Source organism: Drosophila miranda, chromosome XR (genome assembly GCF_003369915.1).
Source record: "Drosophila miranda strain MSH22 chromosome XR, D.miranda_PacBio2.1, whole genome shotgun sequence".
NCBI lineage: Eukaryota > Metazoa > Arthropoda > Insecta > Diptera > Drosophilidae > Drosophila > Drosophila miranda.
Genome location: NC_046674.1, coordinates 10,723,200 through 10,744,895, shown reverse-complemented (window position 1 = coordinate 10,744,895; position 21,696 = coordinate 10,723,200). Strand labels below are relative to the sequence as shown.

The 21,696-nt window shown below is 44.9% G+C and overlaps 1 protein-coding gene across 2 annotated transcripts; it reads right to left on the bottom strand.

The window, feature by feature from the left end:
- Positions 1-145: 145 nt before the first annotated feature.
- Positions 146-20,407, bottom strand: LOC108152238 (3-phosphoinositide-dependent protein kinase 1). Of its 2 annotated transcripts, none has more exons than XM_017281429.2 (6): positions 19,713-20,407; positions 12,032-12,503; positions 11,571-11,954; positions 2,545-3,645; positions 2,196-2,470; positions 146-1,807 (listed from the first exon to the last, which is right to left on the bottom strand). In XM_017281429.2, the coding sequence occupies exons 1-6, from the start codon at positions 19,779-19,781 to the stop codon at positions 1,463-1,465; spliced, it is 2,646 nt and encodes an 881-aa protein (XP_017136918.1). In that variant the 5' UTR covers positions 19,782-20,407; the 3' UTR covers positions 146-1,462. The 2 variants fall into 2 exon arrangements, with proteins under 2 accessions (XP_017136918.1, XP_017136919.1); XM_017281430.2 differs by lacking the exon at positions 19,713-20,407 and adding an exon at positions 16,160-16,201.
- Between the last annotated feature and the right edge of the window lie 1,289 nt (positions 20,408-21,696).

Below are 21,696 nucleotides of genomic sequence, written 5' to 3'. Positions count from 1 at the left end.
ATATTTTTATTTTTTGTTTTGTTTTGTTTTTTTTTTTTGTGTTCATGTTTTGTGTGGATTTTTCAGCTTTTTTTGTAGTTTTTTTTCTCTCACATATTTTTCATCGTTTTTGTTTTTTGTTTTTGTTTTAAATAGAGGTTGTTGCTCAAGTCTTATACGTTTCTTTATAGGGCAAATAAGCAATTACAGAAAATCATAATTGTACAAAAAAAATCCAGAGTGGAGAAAACAAACGAAAAAATGTTACAATTTAAACAATTAAGCATAATAATGACAATGATAAATAAATGATAATTAGCATAGGATTATACACATGTATACATATAATATAAGATAATATAATATAATTTAACAAGAAAGTTCAGCAGCGTTTGTGCCGCCTGCCGACTGTAGTGTCTGGGAAGGGGGGGCACGAAGGGGTTGGGGGGCACTGCCACTAATCCTTTCTGTTTTGCGGTTTGCGGGCCTTCTAATGTGTGTGTGTTTTTTGTTGTTGTTGGTTTTCACCATATACAATATACATATATAGTGGTATAGTGGTTTACAATAGTTACGATTCTATACCAAAATGTACAATAAATCAACGAAATCTTCAGATACGCGTACATATACATATATACATATAGATATATATATATATATTACCATTATACAGTTTCGACACATTTTCCTAGTACATTTCGCTTTTCACACAATAATTAAATTAAATACAGTTTTTCCATCTGCTTTTCTTGTATCAAATCTGACCGCTTGCCTGCTCGCCTGCTCGCCCGCTCCGTTCCGCTTTGCAACGTACCGTTTCCGTTTCCGTCCCTGTTCCCGTTCCTCCCAGCCCCCCCTTGGATTTCGATCTATATCTCAATCTGATGCTAGTTCGGTAATTCATTTAAATTGTGACTAACTACGCACTAAAAAATTATTACAAGTTATACTAAATTCTAGGCAAATCTTAGGGCGGGGCGGGGTGGCTCTTCCGGTTGCGGTAGCGGCTGCGTGGGGGGTGAGCGGACTGAGTGGGCTTCTGCTCTGCTCTGCTCTGCTATATATTGTATATAAATATTTAATTTAAGCTTCGAATCGAATTGAATTTACTTATCATTAGATTACTTTAGTTTAGGTTTAACTTTAGTTTAGCTTTAGTTTTAGTTTTAGTTTTATTTTAGTTTTAGCTTTAGTTATATTAGTATTCTCTGCCCTAAGAGCAATCCAAACGATCGACGATCGACAAACGATACAAACAGAAACAGAAATTGGGTTCTAATTAGCACTAGACATTTTTATCTTTATCTTTATGTTTTTTCCCCGTCATTATTCATATTCATCATCATTATCATCATCACCGCGCTTCCTTCTGCTGCTTTGCCTTTGCTTTGCACTAAATTTCGTCTAAATTAGAATTGAATTTCTCATTGCTACAACTAGTCGTAAGTTTACAATCGCATCCGCGTCCGCGTCCGAATCCTCACTTGGACGCCGTCTTCTTTGTCGGAGACGTCCCCGTTGTTTTCGCCTCCTGCTGTTTCCGGCTGCCGAGCGCATTCACCGGCGAGCTGCGTCGTGCCGTTGGAGAGCTGTTCGAGGAGGCGGCAGATGAATTCGAGTGGGCGGCAGCCACAGCCAGACTGTTGCTGCTGCGGTTCGAGCAGGATATGGTAGCGGCTCCCGTCGACGACGATGATGTCGAGGCCGATGAGGAAGCGGATGAGGAGGTGGAGTCGCCGTAGCTCAGCTTGCGCATATTCTCGATGGCCTCGGACCAGTGAATGGCATAGCCCTCGGGATCGTCCAAGTAGTAGGTGCGACTCGGCTGTAAAATGTAGAGGAAAAGGAATAGAGATTAGTCAGACGCTCGAATTGGGAAACATTCACCCACTGCCATTGCCATTGCCATTGCCCATTGCCAGTGGCAGTGGCAGTGCCACTGCCCCGACTTCCCCGACTAGTTCTCTCGCTTTTATCTGTGTTGCGTGTGCAGTTTTCAATGCCGCATTTAATTTGTTTTCATCGCCAACACGTGCCGGAGTCGTAAAGTGCCGCTCAAATGGCTTTTTTTTTTTAGTGGGCGTGTGAATGGGGCTGTGACGTCACCACTCAGCACAGCCGTCGAATGGTTCAACAAACTTCTCGCATTGCATGCTTCCGGGGTCGCCCCTCTATGCCCCATAGTCCTTCCCGTTGTTCCCCACAACACTTACCGTATGGACAAAGAAGATCTTAAAGTTCTTGTATTCGGCCCGCAGTTCAGGACTCCAGCGGATCTCGCCCTTCTTGATCATCTGCACTGGATCGATGTAGATGAGGCGGGGTCCAGTCGTGAGCAGAAGCATACGCTTGCGGGCAAACAGTCCCTTGCGCTTGTTCACGAATCCCTTCTTGAGGATCACCTCGCCGTCGGCAAACACATGCCACTTGTCAGTCTTCTGCTGCTCCAGACGCTGCAGCTTTTCGGCATCGCTCAAGTCAAAGGAGTCTGGAGGGAAAGATGGAGATATGGAGAGGTTAGAATGCTGCTCTCGAAAGGAGGGCCGAATAGATGGGACTTACTCTTAGCTGTGGACCGCTTGGCGGGCATGGCCACTCCCAGTTCGGCGCTGAGCAGGCGGGTGATCTGGCGCTCATCGAGACCGGGCTCCAGATCCCCGGGCACACTGTAGCTGGAGCGGAAGTCCTCGTCCTGGCTGACGCCGGGCAGGTAGGGGTAGATGGGAGGTGGAGTCTGTTGGCGGAGTGTTTCCCAGTTGACGCCGGCGAAGAAGGGATGTGCACGGATGCTGTCGTAGTAGCCGAACTCATCCTGGGCGCCGAGGCGGTCGCGGGGCTCGATCTTGAGCAGCTTCCTGACTAGATCCTCGGCATCCTTGTCGAAGCCCTGCGGGAAGTCCACGGTACAGTCGAGGATCTCCTTGAAGATGACATAGTCGTTGGTGCCACGGAAGGGCGGCAGGCCCGAGATCATTTGGTAAATGATGCAGCCCAATGCCCACAGATCGGCGGCGGGCGTGATGGGGCCGTTCTGCAGGACCTCCGGTGACACGTACTGGGCGGTGCCCACAAAGCTGCCCTTGCGACGGCGAGCATAGCGGCGCTGGCGGTGACGCGGGGAGTCCATCTCGTCGGCGGTGTGCTGCTGATCGTCATCGCCATCATCCAACTCCGAATCCTTGTCGTAATACTCCTCGTCATCGTAGATCAGCTTGTCGCTGTCCTCGTCATCGTCGTCCGAGTTGCCGCGCCGCGTTTCCGAACAGTGCTCGGAGGCAAAGGCACGCTCTCGGGGTGTCATCACCTTGGCAGAGCCAAAGTCGGCGATAAGAGTGTGCATGTCCTCGTCGAGCAGGATGTTCTCGGGCTTGAGGTCGCGGTGGACGACGTTGCGGCGGTGCATGTGCTCGCAGGCGAGCACCAGCTCGGCGGCATAGTGACGGGTGCAGGCCACATCGAAGCTGCCCACGCGGTTGATGTACGGCAGAAGGTCGCCCTTGCGGGCGTAGGTCATCACAAAGTAGAGCGAACGCTGGTCTTGGAAAGTGCACGAGAGATTCACGAAGCCGGGCACACTGGTCATCATGTGCATCACCTCGCGCTCCCGCTTAATGTAGTCCTGTTTGCGCTCGCGCAGGATCAGCCGCTTCTCGCAGACTTTAACTGTAAGGAAAAAAGACAAGCAGATAATGGGAAATTAGTATCAATCTGTACATAGATAACGGTAACGGAAACAGCTGCTCGTTTCAATGCCAGACAATCATCGGAGCACCGGCTCTTGGCAACAAAACCACAAAAAAAACACACACACACACACACACGCATACAAAGAAAGCAACAACAACTGCAATGTGGAACATTAAATAATTCAAATTAAAAATGCGACAAATAAGCACAGAAAACACACAAAATGTACGCGTGAGAATAATAAAACCGCACACACGCAGGCACAAACACACACCACACACAGAACACACAAGCGGCCATAGAAAAACAAAGAAAAAGTTCGAGTACAGGCGACAGAGTTGTCAAAGTCCATTTGGATGCAAGACCAAGGAGATACAAGTCCTCCCCCTGTGCCATTTCGAATGTGACGCTTCTGTTGGCTGGTCAAGAAGAGAGGCGCACTCCACTCCACTCCATCTATCTACAAATGTTGCTATCCCTGTCTATCGCCTGCTGTGATTTATTAAAATGAATGAAGCCGCAGCAGCGGAGAGAGACAGAGACAGAGACAGAGAGAGAGCGAGATTGTAACATGGCCACAGACAGCCGAAGAGCGGGAGCATGAGAGAATGGAGCTACATATGTACATCGGTAAAGAAAAAGGAGAAGCCGAATTGAAGAAGGAAGGAATTTTGCTCAAATTGCTAAATTAACAGAGAATTCTCGCGTCTGGCGGGGCCAACGAAAGCGAGCGCGCTTGGGAACTTGTTTCTGAGCGGATCTCCCCCCTGCTCCCCCTTCATGAGCTTCCCTTAAGAAGAGAAGGAGCCATAGTTGAAGAAATTCTAAACTGGTTGTTGAACTGAAATGAGAGAGAGAGAGAGAAGCAGCGCCCCGCCGCTCATACAGAGATCCGTCGGCATTGAAAACATAAGAAGAGAAAGGGAGGAGATGTGATGTGATACAGTTTTGGGCTTGAGCTTTGGCACCGCCTCCCTCTCGCTCACAGACCCGCTCTTTATGCCTGGGGTTAACGGTTCTCCAGAGTTATGGCCGCTTATCAGTAGTTTCTTCCCTTTTCCGCCTCCCTCTCTTTGGCGGACATGTCATGCAGTAGTGTTTTCCCTTTTGCCGTTTTTCCAGCGGTCAAGCAGTGTCAATTTAGTGTTTTGCGGTACTTTTCCCCATTTTGATTGACACAATAACCCCCCCTCTCTATCCCGAAACCAAGAGGGAAAAAAAGTGAAAAACAAAGCTAAAAATAATAAACTAGAATCAACTACTATAGTATCTGCCCACACATACCATATAGAGGTGAGGTCCCCCTACAAATCCACAATCACAAATCTATAGGCAAAAATAAATTTCAAGATAATTTTTGCATTTTTTTCCCTCCTAGTAGTATGTGTGCTGTTATTGCCGTTTTCTCTCTATCAAGATCAAAACAAAACGATCTGCCAACAACTATTCGCCCGAGGGAAAGAGATGCCAACAGAAAAAGAGGAGGAAAAAAGAAAAATAGAATCGGAATCTAGTCTAAAAAACATCAGGGGGCGATAAGTCGTCGTTGTAGTCGTCGGTCGAGTGGCAACAAAATAAACACGAAAGAGGAAAAACAAAATACAGCAATTAAAAGATTAACAAAATAGAAACGAAAAATCGAAAAAGCGAAAACGTTTTTTATGCGTTTTAAATTTCCCAATAGAACACAGAAGCAACAATAAAAGTGCGTAAAAATAAAATTGACCTTCAAAAAGTTGTTGCGCAAAAAAAAAAACAAGGGGCTTCTATGGGGGAGAATCCCATCGGATAGGATAATCTTGTAGATCTGATTGTGCTTTTGACTTAGACTGCAATGGAATTGGAATCTGAATTGAAATTGGAATTGGAGCACGCTCAAGCAGCGTGTATTCTTCGTTTACCGTTCGTTATTTTGTTGCGCGCCTGTTTGTGCATGTTTGGCCTTTTTCTCCGTTTTAATTGAAAAAGTCACATTATTTATTTTAATTTTTTGCGCGCCATTTGCGGAGCTTGGCTTGCTCGGTGTTTTATTTTCTGATATTTCGGTTCGGATCGCTTTTTCTTTTATTTTTCGTTGTTAAGGTTTAACGGCCTCGGCGATAAGCATAGCCTTGAACTTGGCCACACTGCTTGCAGCATGTGTGCACCAGCAGCAGCAACCACACAAGCAGCACCGAAAGTAAACACACATAAATAAATAGCAAGCAGAGCAGAAACACCAACTTGGGGGCTCCAGCTGCAGATGGGAGCGAAAGAGTCGGCGACAGAGCAGAGCAAGCAAAGCGCCGTCTAAGCATAAATATTTGTCCAAAGCTCCCTCTGCAAAAAGCTTCGCTCTCCCTCCCTGGTCGCTCTATCTACAGATCGGTTTTTGGGTCTACCCTTTGTTTTTGCTTTCGTCTGTCGGCAACAACAATGTAAGCGTTGAAAAATTTCCATTGAAAACACAATACAAGCAGTTCTCAAACAGAGATTAGAAGTTCTGGTAAAACGCGCCAAAATGCGCACAGAATGCAGTCCACACTGCAACTTGTTGCTGCAACACGAGCGCAGTGACTTCTGCTGTTGCTGTCCCCAGGAATGCAGTTTAACGGGTTTTCAGAATGGCCAGAGAGAGAGAGAGAGACGGAGAGAGAGATGTGGGGAGAGGGGGATGCTGAGAGCGACTGACTGCAATGGTTTGTTGTGGCCATAAAAACATCCAACAAGTCGGTAAAGCAGTGAAATGAAGTTCTAAAAATAGAACCAAATAAAGAGGCTGCTGCTTGCTTACTGGAGGACAATGACCAAAAATGAGACAAATAGATAAACTGTACTCATTCCCAGAATGGGAAGAAGGAATAGAAACAAAATGCAAGCATAGCCAGAGCTGGACAAGAGAGCGGACACTGCTGTAAACAGTCTCAGGGAGAGAGAGACAGAGAGCGAGAGAGGGAGAGAGACTTAAAGCCTTAAGCTCAAGTCTAGCTCAATTAGGCGCAAGGCCGTTGCTGACTCTCAAGCATAAGAGAGAGGTGTTTGAACTGTGAATTGCAGCAAAGAGAGTACAGCGCAGAGAGCGGAATAGAGAGAGAGAGAGAGAGAGATAGAGAGCGATCGCTAAGAGGAAGGAAATGGATCACTTGAAGGGGGGGACTATTTTTAGGTTGGAATTAGCTGGAAGCTAAACGGGATTGTTGCCCCTTGTGTGAAAGGGAAATATGACCGCCAGGTGAGAACGATCCCAAATGCAGCCCACACACATACATATGTATAATATAAGACGTTGTCTGTCTGCGAAGGCGTTTGCCGGCATCTTTGTTGTCTGCGTTTCTGTCTTTCTGGTGTCATAAATCTGACAAAAATGTGTCACAAATGAATCTTTTGCTTCGTGCTCCCTTGCCAATTCTCCACTTCCAATTTCAATTTCATTAATTGGCAAACGCGCAACCCGCTCTCAATGACGTAACTCTGGGCGCCTGGTTCGCTGGAACCTCATTTGAATATTTCCACAAAGAGCACAAAAAGAAGAAACACAGAAAAGAAATAAAGAGAGAGGGAGAATGAAGCAGAGGCCAAAATGTGACCAGGGGGACATCCAATAAATACAAGCACACACACACACACACACACAAACACACACACAGGTGAGCAGTGGAGTATCAGAGAGAAAGAGAGCAAAGAGCCTGCGAGTGATTTCCACGTGTGTGTGTGTGTGTGTGTGTGTGTCATAATCATTTTGTTTTTGGGAGTTTCGTTTTTCCTTTTTTTATTACTCCGCTCCCACTTCGCCAATCTTTGACCAAGTTTATTGCTCTTTGGAGTCAGCGGGGGTGTAGAGTGGGGGCCACTGGCGACATATTGACTGCACGCAAAGGATTTTGAATATAACTGTTAGCCACACACAGAGAACGAGAAGATAGAGAGCGACAAAGAGAGAGAGAGAGAGGCGGCACAAATGTGGGACAACAGTTTCGCTGTGTGCGTGTGCAATAAAAGAAATACAGTGGCACCAAAAAAAACATTGTCAGGCCTGTGGGACACATCTACTGCTGCTTCTCGCGACTTCCTGGCGCTATTTAATTTGCTCATAAAGCGTCGTCAGGCGGCACAGCCGCTCCGTGGAAATGTCCTTGGCACGTGCACTAGCAGGCCACCCACTTGCCACCCATCTACCACGGCACCCCCTCTCTTCGACTACCTTTGCAGCTGCTGCAGCCATAAAAAAAAGAACACAAGGGAACTCGGAACGCAAGGTGCAAAAAAACGGAACAAAATTATGAATCAGCCAAAGATAAAAGCCAAAAGCTTAAAGGATTCGGGTTGAATGACCTAATTCCGGGGCCCATATCATGTTACTACGAGTACCGTACCCCCTCGGAGAGGAGGGGAGCAGGAGGCAGACTATTTCAGTTGAATACCCTGCTGCTGCTGCTGCGACTGTTGCTGCCCTCAGCCTCAGCCAGCTGCGACTGCGCAGCAGCAGCTGCTGTCCAAAAATAAATGTGTAATTAAAAATAAAACATACAGAAAAGAAACGAAAAGGAGAAAAAAGAACAGGGGCCAAGGAGCGCTGTTATAAAGGTAAATGAAAAGAAAATACAACACGAAACAGACAGACTGACACTCCAACCCCCTCCTGAAGGGAGACTCGAGACAAGAATCGACACGAGAAAAAGGCGAAACGAGTTCGAGAGAGTTCAGTGGCCCAAAAGGGGAGGTGGAGGTGTGTGCCCCTACCCGTAAAGAGTACTTGAAAAATATTTAAATTCCCATTAAAACCCAGCATTAACAACAACTGGTGCTAATTTTCTAGACACTACTGTAAACAGCAAGCAGTTCAAAGTGTAAACGCTGCGTGGGTGCACAGCTCTAACTGTATCGCACTCGCTCTCGCGCTGCGGCTAGAAATTCCAGGAAATCATTCAAGCAGAGCAGCTGCTGCTTGCTCTTCTCCATATTGTATCTCTCTTTGTTAAACCAGTGACGTCTGCGCCAAGGATTATCTGCGCTTTGTAAGAAGCATCAAACACAGAGGCAGAACCAGAGCACGTGTTACTGAGAAAAATCTTCCGTTCCCTCATTCAGGTAAATGAAAAATAAATATACTTCTAGTCGTCGTCATTTTTGTGGTTGTGTGTTGTTGTAAAAGATGATGAAATACCGAGGCAGGCAATGTGAAAAGCCAGCCCCTGCCTATGGCATAGGAGAATTTCGTATGGCGTCAAATAGACGCCGCAGTTGTCGTCATTGAACGAACCACACACACACACACACACACACGCATACTCGTACGCAATGCGTAGTCATACAACACAAAATGAAAACGAAAACTGCTTCGTTCATGGTGAGTAGTGTGTGTGATGGATGGAAAGGCAAAGGCTGCGGCGGCAGGCAGCAGCAAGTGGGAGGCAAAAAGAGCTTTGGCAACATTTGTTGCTAGACATTTTTGGCCTACTATAATGTTTCAATCGATGTATAGTAGGAGGTGGGGGCGGGGGAGGCGTAAAATGGACACCAATCTGTTGACCTTCAGAACTGTCAATATTTGCCACATTTGTTGCACTATTTACTGCCGTTCCGCTCAAAAACAACAGCAACTGCAACACGATGATTTCAATGTCAAAAGTGCAAACTAATTTTGTTTATTCAAATTGTTTATCAATTTTTGTTGTTGTTGCTGGGGATTTCATAACATTTCCCAGAGGCCAGACGCCACAAGAGAGAGGCACACGCGTTCGTTGGGGGAAAAGTTTTTACGACTTTCGTATGCGTGTGCGCTTCTCTATTTTTATACAACTTGACTTTGTTATTATTGCCTTTCGTTTTAAATGCAATTAAATGGGGCACAAAGCCAGCAAAGCGAGATAAATTTTAGTTGTATGTATGTGTATATTTAGAGAGAGGGAGTGAAAACGGTTAAAGCACTGCTGCATTCCCCTGGTGTATTTATAGTATAAGTATGGTGGGACATTCCCCATCTTTAAGTTGCATATTTTACGCCTATCTCTGCGAATGCCTCCCCTTGTATTAATGCCCCTTGTGCACTACCATTTGGACTGCTTTCAGCACTATACCGCTTGTTGCCAACTGCTTCCCTACTGCTTCTTCACTGCTTATCAAATGAGCTTAGTTGCAATTGCATTTTCCAGCCACGCGCCATTCATTCGCTCCCTCCTCGTATCGTCCCTCACTCTTTCACGCTTCTACAACTTTGTTTGTTTCGGTTTTTGCTGGTGTTTGCATTTATGCGACACGTGCCGTGGCTTCTGTTCCTCTGTTTTTCTGCTGCTGCTCCAGGGCATATTGATTTGCTGTTATGGCAAAATCATTGCCACCTCATACACATACACATACACACGCACACACACCCAAGAACACATGCAGCACCATACACAAAGCGAAGCAACAACTGTGAAAAATCTTTAAGCAAATTGGCTTAACACAAATAAACAACAAGGTAGAACAAAATAAGTGGGTATATATGTACAATCTATATGTATATAACCTCTAGAAATCTAGTGAACAACAACTAACAGCTGCTTTTACTTGTTTCCAGACAACTTTATTTGCTGTTAATTGAAATTGCAATAAAAGATGAAAGTGGAGTGTGGCGTGGCGGGGTGGGACGGGGCGGAGGGGAGGGGGAGAAAGAGATTGGGGATAGGCGAACCAGATTGGCGACACTTGTCAACTTGTTGACGCTTTCCGACCGACACCACTGCTTGATTATCACACAAAACAGCTGATCTTGCCTGTGTGCGACAGAAAGAGAGAGGGTGAGAGTGAGAGTGCGAGAGTCCGTACCCGCACTAACGTCAATCAACAACAGTTAGGCGGCTTTTGGTTTCCAATCGATAAACAAAACGTAGCAAAAACAGAAAGAAGGAAAGAAAGAAAACGAGAATAAAGCTGGCGTCAATACCGTGCGGGCGTTATCAGAGCAGACGCCGCCGCCTACTGATGTACTTATGCTGATAGCGAGGGTAGGGTAGGGGAGAGGCGGCAGACAAACGTCCAAATTCAGACGCGTTTCGGTGTGTGTTTGGGCTATTTGTTTGCTCTCTGCTCGCTGATAAAAACTGTTAGGCGAACTGATGAAATTACCAATAACAAAAGAGTCACGTGAGTGGACACTGATATGCTTGCTATTTTTGTGCCAGCGACAACTTTGTTGCTTGTCCGTCAGCCATATTCTAAAGGTCCCATTGGCTGTCCACCCCACAAGGATGCCCATAGTCTTTTTGATTAGATCATAGTCATTGAAGGTGTTGCTTTACGATAAATGCCAGCATCCTGTCTACCAAACGAACAATCTCATAAAGATTTGAATAATTTTTGCAAGTTTAGTGATTGATCTTGCACCACTTTTGTCACCTGTCAGCAGCCGCACGATTGCTGTCTTGAGCGCTCTCTCTCTCTGTCTTTTATTTCTACTGCTTGTCCTCTCTGCTGATTGCGCTGCACTCTCTTTTGTTAATCTAGACTTCTATGACTTGTATCAGTCTCTGCCCCTCCTCTCCATCTCTATCACTCTCTCTTCTAGAATCGCACATCAGCGGAGAGCATTTTCTATTCATATGCACTAATCGCGAGTGGGGAGTGTATTTGTATGGCGGCGGCGATTGTTGGCAAGATATCTGCTAAGCAGGTGACAGGCATCGCTGACGACGACGGCGCCGTCTCTGTCTCTGTCGCTGTCTACATGGCGACCGCATTCTCGCGCTGGCGCCAAGCAGAGGCCATACAAATGCTGTGGGCGGGCAGCGGCAGAGCGAAAGTGAATGCCAAATGTAGCCACGCCTTGTAGCTCAAGAGGTGAGTGGGTGGGTGGTAGACAGACAGTGTCCGTTCAACGGTTGATTCTTTTACAGTTACTGCTTAAGGTTCTCTTTGTCTTTGTTCTCTCATCGAGTACTTACTTGCATACTCGCGTCGCGAGTGAATGTCCACCGCCAGGTAGACCATGCTGAAGCTGCCCTCCCCGATGTAGCGCCCAAAGATGAAATCATTTGGGGATCTGCGAGGCGGAGGAGTCTGTTGTTGTTGTTGCTGCTGCTGTTGTTGCTGCTGCTGTTGTTGCTGCTGTTGTTGTTGCTGCTGCTGCTGCTGTTGTTGTTGCTGCTGCTGCTGTTGCTGTTGATGCTGCTGCAACATGTCCAGGAGGTCCTTCTGCTGTTGCTGCCTCAATTCGTGGGAAATTCCATTTTGGTACTGATGCCGACAGCAAACTTTGCTGCACTGCGGCGTCGAGGCAACAGACGAACTGTTGCTGGCCACCGCTGCTGCCAAAGGCGATGTGTGGCCTGCGAGAGAGAGAACAGAGAATAGAATCATTGCCACATGTTGATAAGGGAAGCTTCTACTCTCCTCTCACACTTACCGTTTGTCAGATACTTGTTGCTGCTGCCATAGCGGCTGTTGTTGTTGTTCTCCGTTGTTGACATCGTCGTTGTGGCACTGCCGGTGCCGATAGTTGTGGCAGAGGCTGCCCCACAGCCGCACGTGTGCTGTTGCAATCGGGACGCCGCTGTGGTGGCGGCCATGGCTTCAACGACGACGACCAGCTGCTCTTTCAGTTTCAGTTCCATGAAATTCGATTCGCTTAAGGACACTGGCGTTGTGGCTTTCTCCTTGGCCATTGCCGCCGGCATTGTAGCCGCTTGTGTTGTTGCTGTTGTGGCAGCAATGTTGAACGTTTGCTGTTGCTGCGACGACGTCTGTGTCTGCTCAATGCTGCTGCAACTGCTGTTGCTGCTGCTGCTGCTCGAAGATGCAGCCGAGACGATGGAGGCGGCCGCTGCAATGCTGGCCCCGCTGCAGGGCTGAAGCTGCTGCTGTTGTGTACCGTTACTCTGCAAGAAGAGAAGACAGAGAAAGATCTGGATGAGAACAGGTCAGAGTTTAAAGCAGTTCCAAATCTGTTAACTTAACATGAACAGGGCTCCCCACTCTGTTAATCAACAGTGGCCGGACCCCAACACGCAATAAATTAAGTTTCTGCTGCGCAGAGGTATAGGCCGACCGCCCTCCCGCCCTCCCGACCACCCGTCCACCCGCCGCTCAAAAAGACAAACAATAACACAAGAAGAAGCAGCGCGCTCCAAAGCGGAACTCAAGAACAGGTCCACAAAAGGCAACAGCAAAAACAGAGTCTGCCCAATGGTCCGTCCGTCCGCCATTGACGTCGTCAAGTTCATTGCCGCAGAAGCTCTGCTCCGCTCTGTGCTCTGTGCTTCTTCTACGCTTTAGTTTTAGTGGGATTTTGGCGGGGTTCAAGGACTTGGAGCATGAAAATATAATAAAGTTCATTGCCACCTGTTTACATTTCTATTAGAAGTTTATGCTCGCGGACTTTGCCTTTGCCTCTGCCTCTGCCTTTGTTATTGCTTCTCGTTTAGCGGGGTTTTTTTTTCGGTTTCATTATGCGAGACACAGATTTTTGTGGCGTGATTTCTTGGGAGGGAATCAAAGTTAGAGCTAAGCCTATGGCGGGGATGTTGAAAACATAACAATAAATAGAATCCAAAAATATTGAGAGCGCGATCAATTTGAAATGTTTTAATGGCAAACTACTTGCGAAACATTTGTCGCCAGTCATGTGATACGCCTTCGAGATGCTTGACCGGCAAGCAGTCCATCACGCTGTCTTGTACACCCTACAGAGTTTCACAAAACGAAACCGAGTCGAATATTAAATAAAATGTGCAAATTCTCAAAAATGGAAACAGATTAATAAATAGCAAACCATAAACTGGCCAAACAAATGAAATTTAAATACAAAAAAAATTCAATAAGCCATAAAAAACAACAAGGTGAGCAAATGCGTCAATGAAAGTTGAAGCTTGGAGCTAATTTTAGAGCAACAAAAAGATCGGAGATAAAAATGGAAGACCAGACCCCCATAGACACAGCCAGGCTTCGGCATCGACATCGGCATCGGCTTTGGCTTCGGCTTTGGAGAGCAAATAACGAGAAGAATCGAACGATCTATTTTAGTGATCGAGCGAGGGGGAAGGCCCCAACTAAAAAAAAAACCTAAGGGCCACAGGGCCATCCAACAGGTGTATTATCAATTAAGTGGATCGAGGGAGATAGCATAAGCATTCTTTGCATTCGTCAATGAAAACAGTCTTTCTGTTGCTGTCTCTCCCTATCTTTATGTGCGTCACACACATTGGAATGCCGTTGGTTTACTTTTCAGACACGCACACAGAAATGGAAATCAGAGATATTGGGCGAACAGATAGATGGAGAGGGAGAGAGGAAAAGAGAGCCAGCTAATTGTATTTTGTTATGCTTCGCTCTCCCTATGTTAAGACATGACCTCAACGGCATGCCACACATCCACATCCACATCCACATCCCCGATCCCGAACCCGACCCCGACCCCCCTCCTATCGGGGTGCTCTACACACCCACGAGTCAATCTAAACAAAATAAACATAAAATTCTTCGATATTTGAACTCTGCCGCCGCTTCAACGCAGCGATAAAAAAAAAAAAGTTGCCAACCTAGTTTTTAAGATACCCTCTAAAGAAGGGTATTACTGATGAATCAGGATTGCACAGCACATTGGACATAGTTCTAAACCTAAATTCCATATTTAACAATAACGGAACAACTAAATCTCAAGTCTTAATCGTTCTTAAAAGAGTATTTCGAGCGTCGTTTAACCCAAAATCTTGCCTTTCTTTCTCGTTGTTTCTTTTTGGCCTTTTTTTTGGCGACTGTTTGGCTAATTAAGCCGACGACTACGACGACGATCTGCGTCAGCGGCTCAAAAAAAAAAAACTGGTCAAGAAACCAATTGGTGAATGGCAGAAATCCACCAACAAAAAGCGACTACAGAAAGATACAAAAAAAAAAAAAAAAAAAAAAATAACAGGAAATACCCAAAATTCCAAATCGTCTTGTTGTCCATTACATGGAGGTTTTTAAACCAGATTTTGTTCCTTAACGTCAGACAGAGAAAGACACGCCGCCACTCATTTGCATGGGGGGGGGGGGGGGGGGGGGGGCTGCCCAGACAACAAATATTATTATAATAACAATAAGAAGATCCATAAAAATGCTGAGGAAAAGTTTTAGAGTATCGAAAGTTTGCCCCACCCCTGTTTCAAGAGTGGGCGTGTATCAGCAAAAGATCCACCATATGACAAGAGTCGGCAGCAAGATATCTGGGTGTAGATATACATATATATATGTAACTGATCTATAAACATAGAAGAAAACGCTCTGCCTCTGCCGCTGCCTCTGCCACTGCTCTGCTCTCGGACGTTGTTTTGTCGCGTTGTCTGCGGCGTCTAGACAAAAATGACATTTAAATTAATCTATTTTATTGCCAGGCCAACGCCAGTGGATGGGGTACGACGATGTTCCTCCACACACCCCACACCACACAGATCTAGAGATCCCACCACCTCGTCGTCTTGTGTTCAATTTATATTTATAAATAAGATTTTCGTCTACAGAATGCAGCCAATTGAAAGACAAAAAATGCAACCACAAACGCCACTGAGAAGAGAATCTCTGATTAAAACACGAAAAGATACAGGCAAATAGGATGGTAGACGGGTAGAGGGGTTTGATTTGGTTTGGTGGTCTCTCAAGGTATTGCAAAAAAAAAAAAGTAGCCAAAACTTGCTAAATATGTATACAGAAAATGTTTTTAATTTTGGCACCACATAAAAATTAAAATTAAAAAAAAAAAAAAAAACGCTAAGCGAGGCCACACACAAACATACAACAAACAAAAACTATTATTAACATTTCAATGTGGGTTTTGGTTTATTTGTTGAATTAACAACAAGCCCCCCTTCCTTTTTTCCTTCCTTCCATCCTTCCGTCCTTCCAAGAGATGGCCGCTGTTGCTGCTGGAGAAGTGGGGAATCGACCGTGGCCAAAATCACGTAGTGCTCGCTGATAGAGGTGCGTGGGAGAGGCGGGAGTTAATTTAGATCTGCCAGACCCTCAGCGGATATTCCCGCATTACCTATTCTGAAAGAGTACTGGAGGGTACTAATACTCTTTTGGCTTATGCGGACCGGACCGGACCGGACCAGCCCCCGTCCAAATTACGGATCATAAAAAGCGCCTCTGCCCAGATAGTGGGGGAGGCGAAAAACCTACAGCCATAGCTACATGTGGGCGTGGTATTTACGCCTCGCCTGGCATCAGCAAACACACATACCATACCACACATTCTTTTTTGATACACAAAACGGTAATAAAAAATTCGCGGAAATTTTTTTCGCCTTTTGCTACTCTTTTTTGCCTGCTGCCTCTGCCTCTGTCTCTTCCCCTTCCTCCCCCTCTCATTCCACAATCTCTTTTGTATTTTTAGCCAACGCCTTTTGATTTCTATTGGATGGAACAGATCAGACGATGGATCCGTAGTCCCTGTCTCCCCCTCTGAGACGACATGTTTTGCATAATTTAATCGGCGAAATGTTGGGTATACGTATGGCGTGGGGTAGGTTTGGGTTAAACCCGATATATAGCACCATACCTGCTGAAGAATCGGTATACCTTCCATGATTATAAAAAAAAAAGGGGGGGGGAGGAATATACAGTTTAAACAGAAATTTTGAACATTTAATTTTGGGTTTGGACTGTCACTAAATGAAAGGCCTGCCTGCTGCCGCTTCGCTTCTCTCTCTCTCTCTAAACAAAATAGTAAAAATGCGCTTATGAATGAAAATGCCATGAGCGCGGCGGGGGGAAGGGGGACAGAGAGACGAGTGCAAGCAAAACAAGAATGCAAATGCAAGTCTTCCTTTCCTGCTCCCACTCTCACGCACAAACATACACCACACTGCTTGTGGCGCCCTGTATTACAAAACTCTCTTGCTCTCTTTTTATGCGCTCGCTCTCTCTACTTTAACTGCTTAGAATGGGGAGAGCAAGCAGTAAGACCAAGCAGTAGGCCAGAGCGAGTCGGAGGTATGAAAGAAGGCGAGAGCGAGGCGTAGAATACTAAAGTGAGAGAGAGGCTGCTACTGCCTCTCTCTCTCTCTCTCTCTCTGTTTGTGTATGTTGTAATTGCGATTCACGGGTACAAATTCCAATGGGCACACGCACTAAGAGAGGGGGTGTAGAGGGGGCTGTATGCGAAGGTAAAGAAGAGGTTTTTTTTTGTCGCATACACACACACACACACACTGTGCCATAAAGCGCGCGTATTTTTCGGCTATGCGCGAGTCTCGTCTCTATATGTAGTATGTGTGTCTATGAATTTTTTTGCTTTGATTTTTCACATAAAAAATGTTCATTAAGTATTTTTATTAATTTATGTTTTTCTTGTTTAAACGCTTACGTCGAGAGTAAAAACAGCAAACGTAACGTAGCGGCAACGTTAGAATAATTCCACTTCGTTTGATGGGCAGCGAGACGCAGTAGGAAAATTTGTATAACGGCGACAGCAAGACGGTTTCAAAACGGAACAGGAACGTTTACTGTACATATATGCATAAATACGCTTGTGTGTGTGTATTTTTTTAGGAACGGTACTTTTTTCGGCTATACGTAATTTGACTAATGAAAACAATTTGTTTTTTATTTCTTCGTTTGAAACATTTGAACACAACACGGAGACGAACACTTCAAAAAAATATTTTGAGAGTAGAGAACGAATGCACTCTCTTTGGCTCTGTGATATTCCTATTTTATGTAATTTTTTGTTTTTTTTTTTTTTGGCCTTTTGTGGAGTATTATTTAATCGCACTGCGGGGGCCCTAACACCACCACACTTTGTGTATGCGCGCGAGTGTGTGGCTATCAGCGGCCGTTTGAATGTATAGGTGTGTGCTTCCGACGATCCGCGGGAGCCCAACGTTCGTTCGGTTGAAAGCGCCCCAAAAGTCTAAGCAGTGGGAAAAAAAGAGCATGTGGATACCCCAAAAACGAAGCAGTATCAAAACCCGAAGACAGCCGAGAGCGAGAGCACACGAGAGCGGCGCTCGTGAAGTTAAATGGGGCCAAAGCAGCGCAGTCGCCGCCAGCGCCAAGGCGAACAAGTTGCGCGCCAGTTTTTTTTTTTCTGCTCTGGCTTGTTCCTTCTCTCTCTCTCTCTCTCTCTCTCTCTCCCTGTCGCTCATTGCTGCTGTAATTGTTGCATTGTAATTGTTATAAATAAATAAAGTCCAAAGCCAAAAACAAGTTGCATCTCGCTCTCGCACACAGCCAGCAAAATGAACAACATCCCAAAAGAAGAGAAGCGAAGCGCTCTCTTCGCCCTGAGTTGTAAAAGAGCGACCGCATTCCTAACTGTAAACAAGCAAGAAGAAGCAGAACGGGAGAGAGAGAGAGAGGGAGAGACAGACTGAAAAGAATGCGGCGCTGCTGGAAAAACTAGTTTTTCCCGCTGGAAAATGTGACAAAAACAAAAGAGGCGAGAAAACAGAAAAAAGAATTTTAGGAATTTTCATGCACCCAAAAGAGAGAAGCAAAGAGAGAGCGGACCGACTGCGAAAGTCATGTAAAAATAAACAACGAACGGAACAACCGAGAGAGTGGGACAGAGACAACAAGGAAGTGCGGTCAAAACAAAATGCGTGAGAAACACGAAGGCAGAAGAAGTGGGAAAGGGAGGCGCAAGGAAAACTGAAGTGGAACAGGCAGAGCAGCAGAGGAAGAGGGCAAGAAGAAGACAGACAACAGAAAGATAGACAGAGAAAGGAGAGGGAGAGTCATGTAGTAAACAAAACATGAGCGGCGCGACTGCGACGCCGACGTCTGGCGCTGACGTTTTACGTTTACGTTTTGACGTCGCAGCTGCGGCGGCAGACTTCAAAATGTAAATAAATATTATCAAATATACGAGTGTGTGTGTGTGTGTGTGAGAGGGAGTGCAACTACGTGTGTGTGTGTGTGTAATAATAACAACAAATAATAACTATAAAAGAAACAAGAAAAACAAAAAAAAAATGAGCAACAGAAATGCAAGTGAAAGGCGTCTGCGTTGTCTGCTTCCTCCTTTTCCTCCTCTTCCACTGCTTCATCATCTTCTTTTGGTTTTGCAAAAAGGAAACGGTACAAAAAAATGTTGTCGACTGCGAAGATGGTAAAGGAGATGAGGAGTGGAGAGAGGGAGACAGAGGAAGAAGATGGGTGAGATATGTGATGCAGTGGAGTGAGGGAGAGAGGTAAACAACTTCACATTTGGCTGATTGCAGACGGACAGACAGACAGAGACAGAGATAGAGGTGGAGAGAAGGAGTGAAGGAAGAGGCAGTGTAAGGAGACAAGAGAAAGAAAATTAAATAAATAGATGATTTATTATTATTATGGGGCCGCGTTTGCCATTCAAACTTGTATTGTTTCAAAACTACTCTTTTTTACAGATTAATCGCCATCAAATGGATTATTTAATGTCAAACACCAGCATTAATTATATATTTCTTTTCAAATACATTTTAAGTATCTTTATATTTTTTTTCGAGTCTTTTGTTTGCTTAAATGTCAAAAGGGAGCTGTATTCCAGCAGTTTTAACTACGGTTTTTTTTTTTTTGTTAAATAAATTGTTTTACCGTTTTTTTGACTCTGTCTGGCAGGCAGGCGGCAGCGACACGGAGACTTTATTTTTATGGCCCACCCCTTTCCCAGATGTCAAGAAACTTAATTATACATAAATGTCTATTTTTAAAAACAACAACCACATCGGTGCATGTTTTTTTTTTTGTGTTGTAGGTATATATTTCGTTTTGCATTAATTCAGTTTTATTTTGATGGGCTTTAAAGCGGTTCTTACTGAATTTATTGTTTTTAATAGAAGTTTTTTTTTTTTAAATAAGTTGTTCCTGGACGTGGAGTTTTTTTACTCCAGAATTAATTAAATATAGAGAAAATATTAAAATGTCCAAGACAATTGCAAAATTGTGTTTTAATTTTGTTCCTGACTAGCTTGTGGATATTCTTTACATCTCCACAAGACTCTGGTGTAAACACTCGGATTTTCCAAGCCTTGCTTTTGTCAAACAAAATTGTTGTTGCTCATTTGTAAAAACCCAAGAAAGTGTTCTTAACCTTAATTTATTGAACAGTACAGTTATTGTTTTATTACCTTGATTGACGCCTTGAATCGGCGCACGACGAAGTTGTTGAATTTATTGGACCAACTTTTGCATTTCATGAGGAGGCCGGAGGGGACCGCCGCAACCGAATGCGGGTCGGAGATTTGGGTGGAAAAAGACAACGGTAAACACTGGATGTCTCCTTCCGTTGCTGCCACTACTCCTATTTGGTTTTTTCTTTGCTCGCTTTTGGTGTTTCTTCTTGTCAGATTGGAACAGGTATTGTTATTTGATTAATCCTCTGCTGGTGCATTATTTGTTTAATTAACACTTTGATTGTTACAGTTTACAGTTATTACACACAATAAGCCACAGGCACAACGGGGCTTCACGTTCACACACAGAAAAAATTTGACGAAAAGGACAACATTTTCTATCGTTCTTTGTTTTGGGATTTTCCTTTTGGCGCGCAGAGAACTCCACTGCTTAGGTCCGTTTGGTGTTGCTGCTGCTGTTTTGCCGATTCTCGTTCTTGTTTAAATAATACTCAAGCACACAATTGTATTTTCCGATCTTCTCCGTATTTGTTCAAATTACTGAATATTTTCGACCAAAAGATTTCTTAGGTTTGGACTTGTGTTTTTGGCCTTTGGGTCGACCAAAAACTTGAACTTTTGAATAATTCAGAAAAAAATTCGACAAGATGGTGTTGTTGACGGGTCCGCGGAAAAAATTGTTTGAGACAAATTTTCCCACTTCTTGTGGTCCTCACTTTTGTATGTTTCGGACTCATGTTGCTGGCCACCGTGTTGCCGGTACGGTAGGAAAAGGTAAGGGACAGCAGGCGAAACGGCACAGAGAGTCAAACGCATGCAAGGTAAAATTCACCCCGATTCTCAAACATACCGTGATTGTTTACAGCGCTTGTAAGCATTCACAGCATAAGACACGGTGAGGTGAGGTGCCTAAGTCTATGAAATGTTGCTGGGCCTTTTTTGCCTATTGTCCATACCTTTCCATGGCACGCGGTTGGAGTCAAAAAGAGAGTCTTACGCTCATTTTGCGCCCCATTTTTGAGCGATGAACAAAATAAACAAAAACTCTCTCCCTCTTGGCATGAATGTGGAATGAAAGTGGAACGCTTGGAAGTACGGCCATACAAAATGGAACATTTCAAAAAGGCGCGCAGCGAATGAGATTCGTGGAGGGGATTTTCGCTGGATTGAGGAGGGAAGAGATAGAAATTCTTGAAGGAGTTCTAAAAGAAAAGAACGAAGAGCAGAGGGAGAAAATGGAATGCTGTCACGGTAGATGATAGTTAACAGTTAGCTTTAGATAAAGCAGGGGAATATACATACTTGACAGGCTATGGAACGCTGTTATTTAACAGGAGGACAGAACAGAGGAAGAGCAGGGAGATCGATCAAGTGAATCCAATAGAAGTGCACCCAAAATAGTACCACTTTATATGGCATTAATTTCACAAGCAATTTGCAAGTCATGGTTCCGTTATTGGCGATTTGCGTTTTTTTCCCTTGCATCGAAATTTGCATGCAGCGGTGGCGGCCCCCCATAAATTATTTATGGGGCAAGTGACGCACTTGTTTTCCTCTTGAAAAACGACCTGCTTTTTTGGTAATTTTTCTGTTCAAGAAAGATCTTTTTCGAAACAACACAAAAACAACCATGAGTCAGGGCCGACTTGCTCGGGGCCTTTGACAGTTTTTCCCGAAATTTCTGATGGCAGTTGTAACGTTTTGTAACGGCGCTCACTCTGTGCCACTCTGTGTGGCATGCATCTGTCCATCTGTCCCTCTGTCTCTCTCTCTCTCTCTTTTCATCGACAAGAAACCTCAATTATGTGCATTGCTGGAATTTCAACTATTTGGAGCTCACTCCATTCAATCTGCTTGGTCTTGGATCGTTTCATTGATCGCCGCTCTTAAGTTCCTCACATACAGTCCACAGTCCACAGTCCACAGTCCACAGTCCACAGTCCACAATTCACTGTGAATTGTGAATCCAATGCTTGGC

Excerpts from the sequence above, each read along its gene's own strand:
- LOC108152238 (XM_017281429.2), bottom strand. The coding sequence starts at position 19,781 with ATGAAATGCAAAAGTTGGTCCAATAAATTCAACAACTTCGTCGTGCGC. Across the intron at positions 12,504-19,712 it reads GATTCAAGGCGTCAATCAAG|AGTAACGGTACACAACAGCA; the intron begins GTAATAAAACAA and ends CTCTTCTTGCAG. Across the intron at positions 3,646-11,570 it reads CTCGCGACGCGAGTATGCAA|TTAAAGTCTGCGAGAAGCGG; the intron begins GTAAGTACTCGA and ends TTTTCCTTACAG.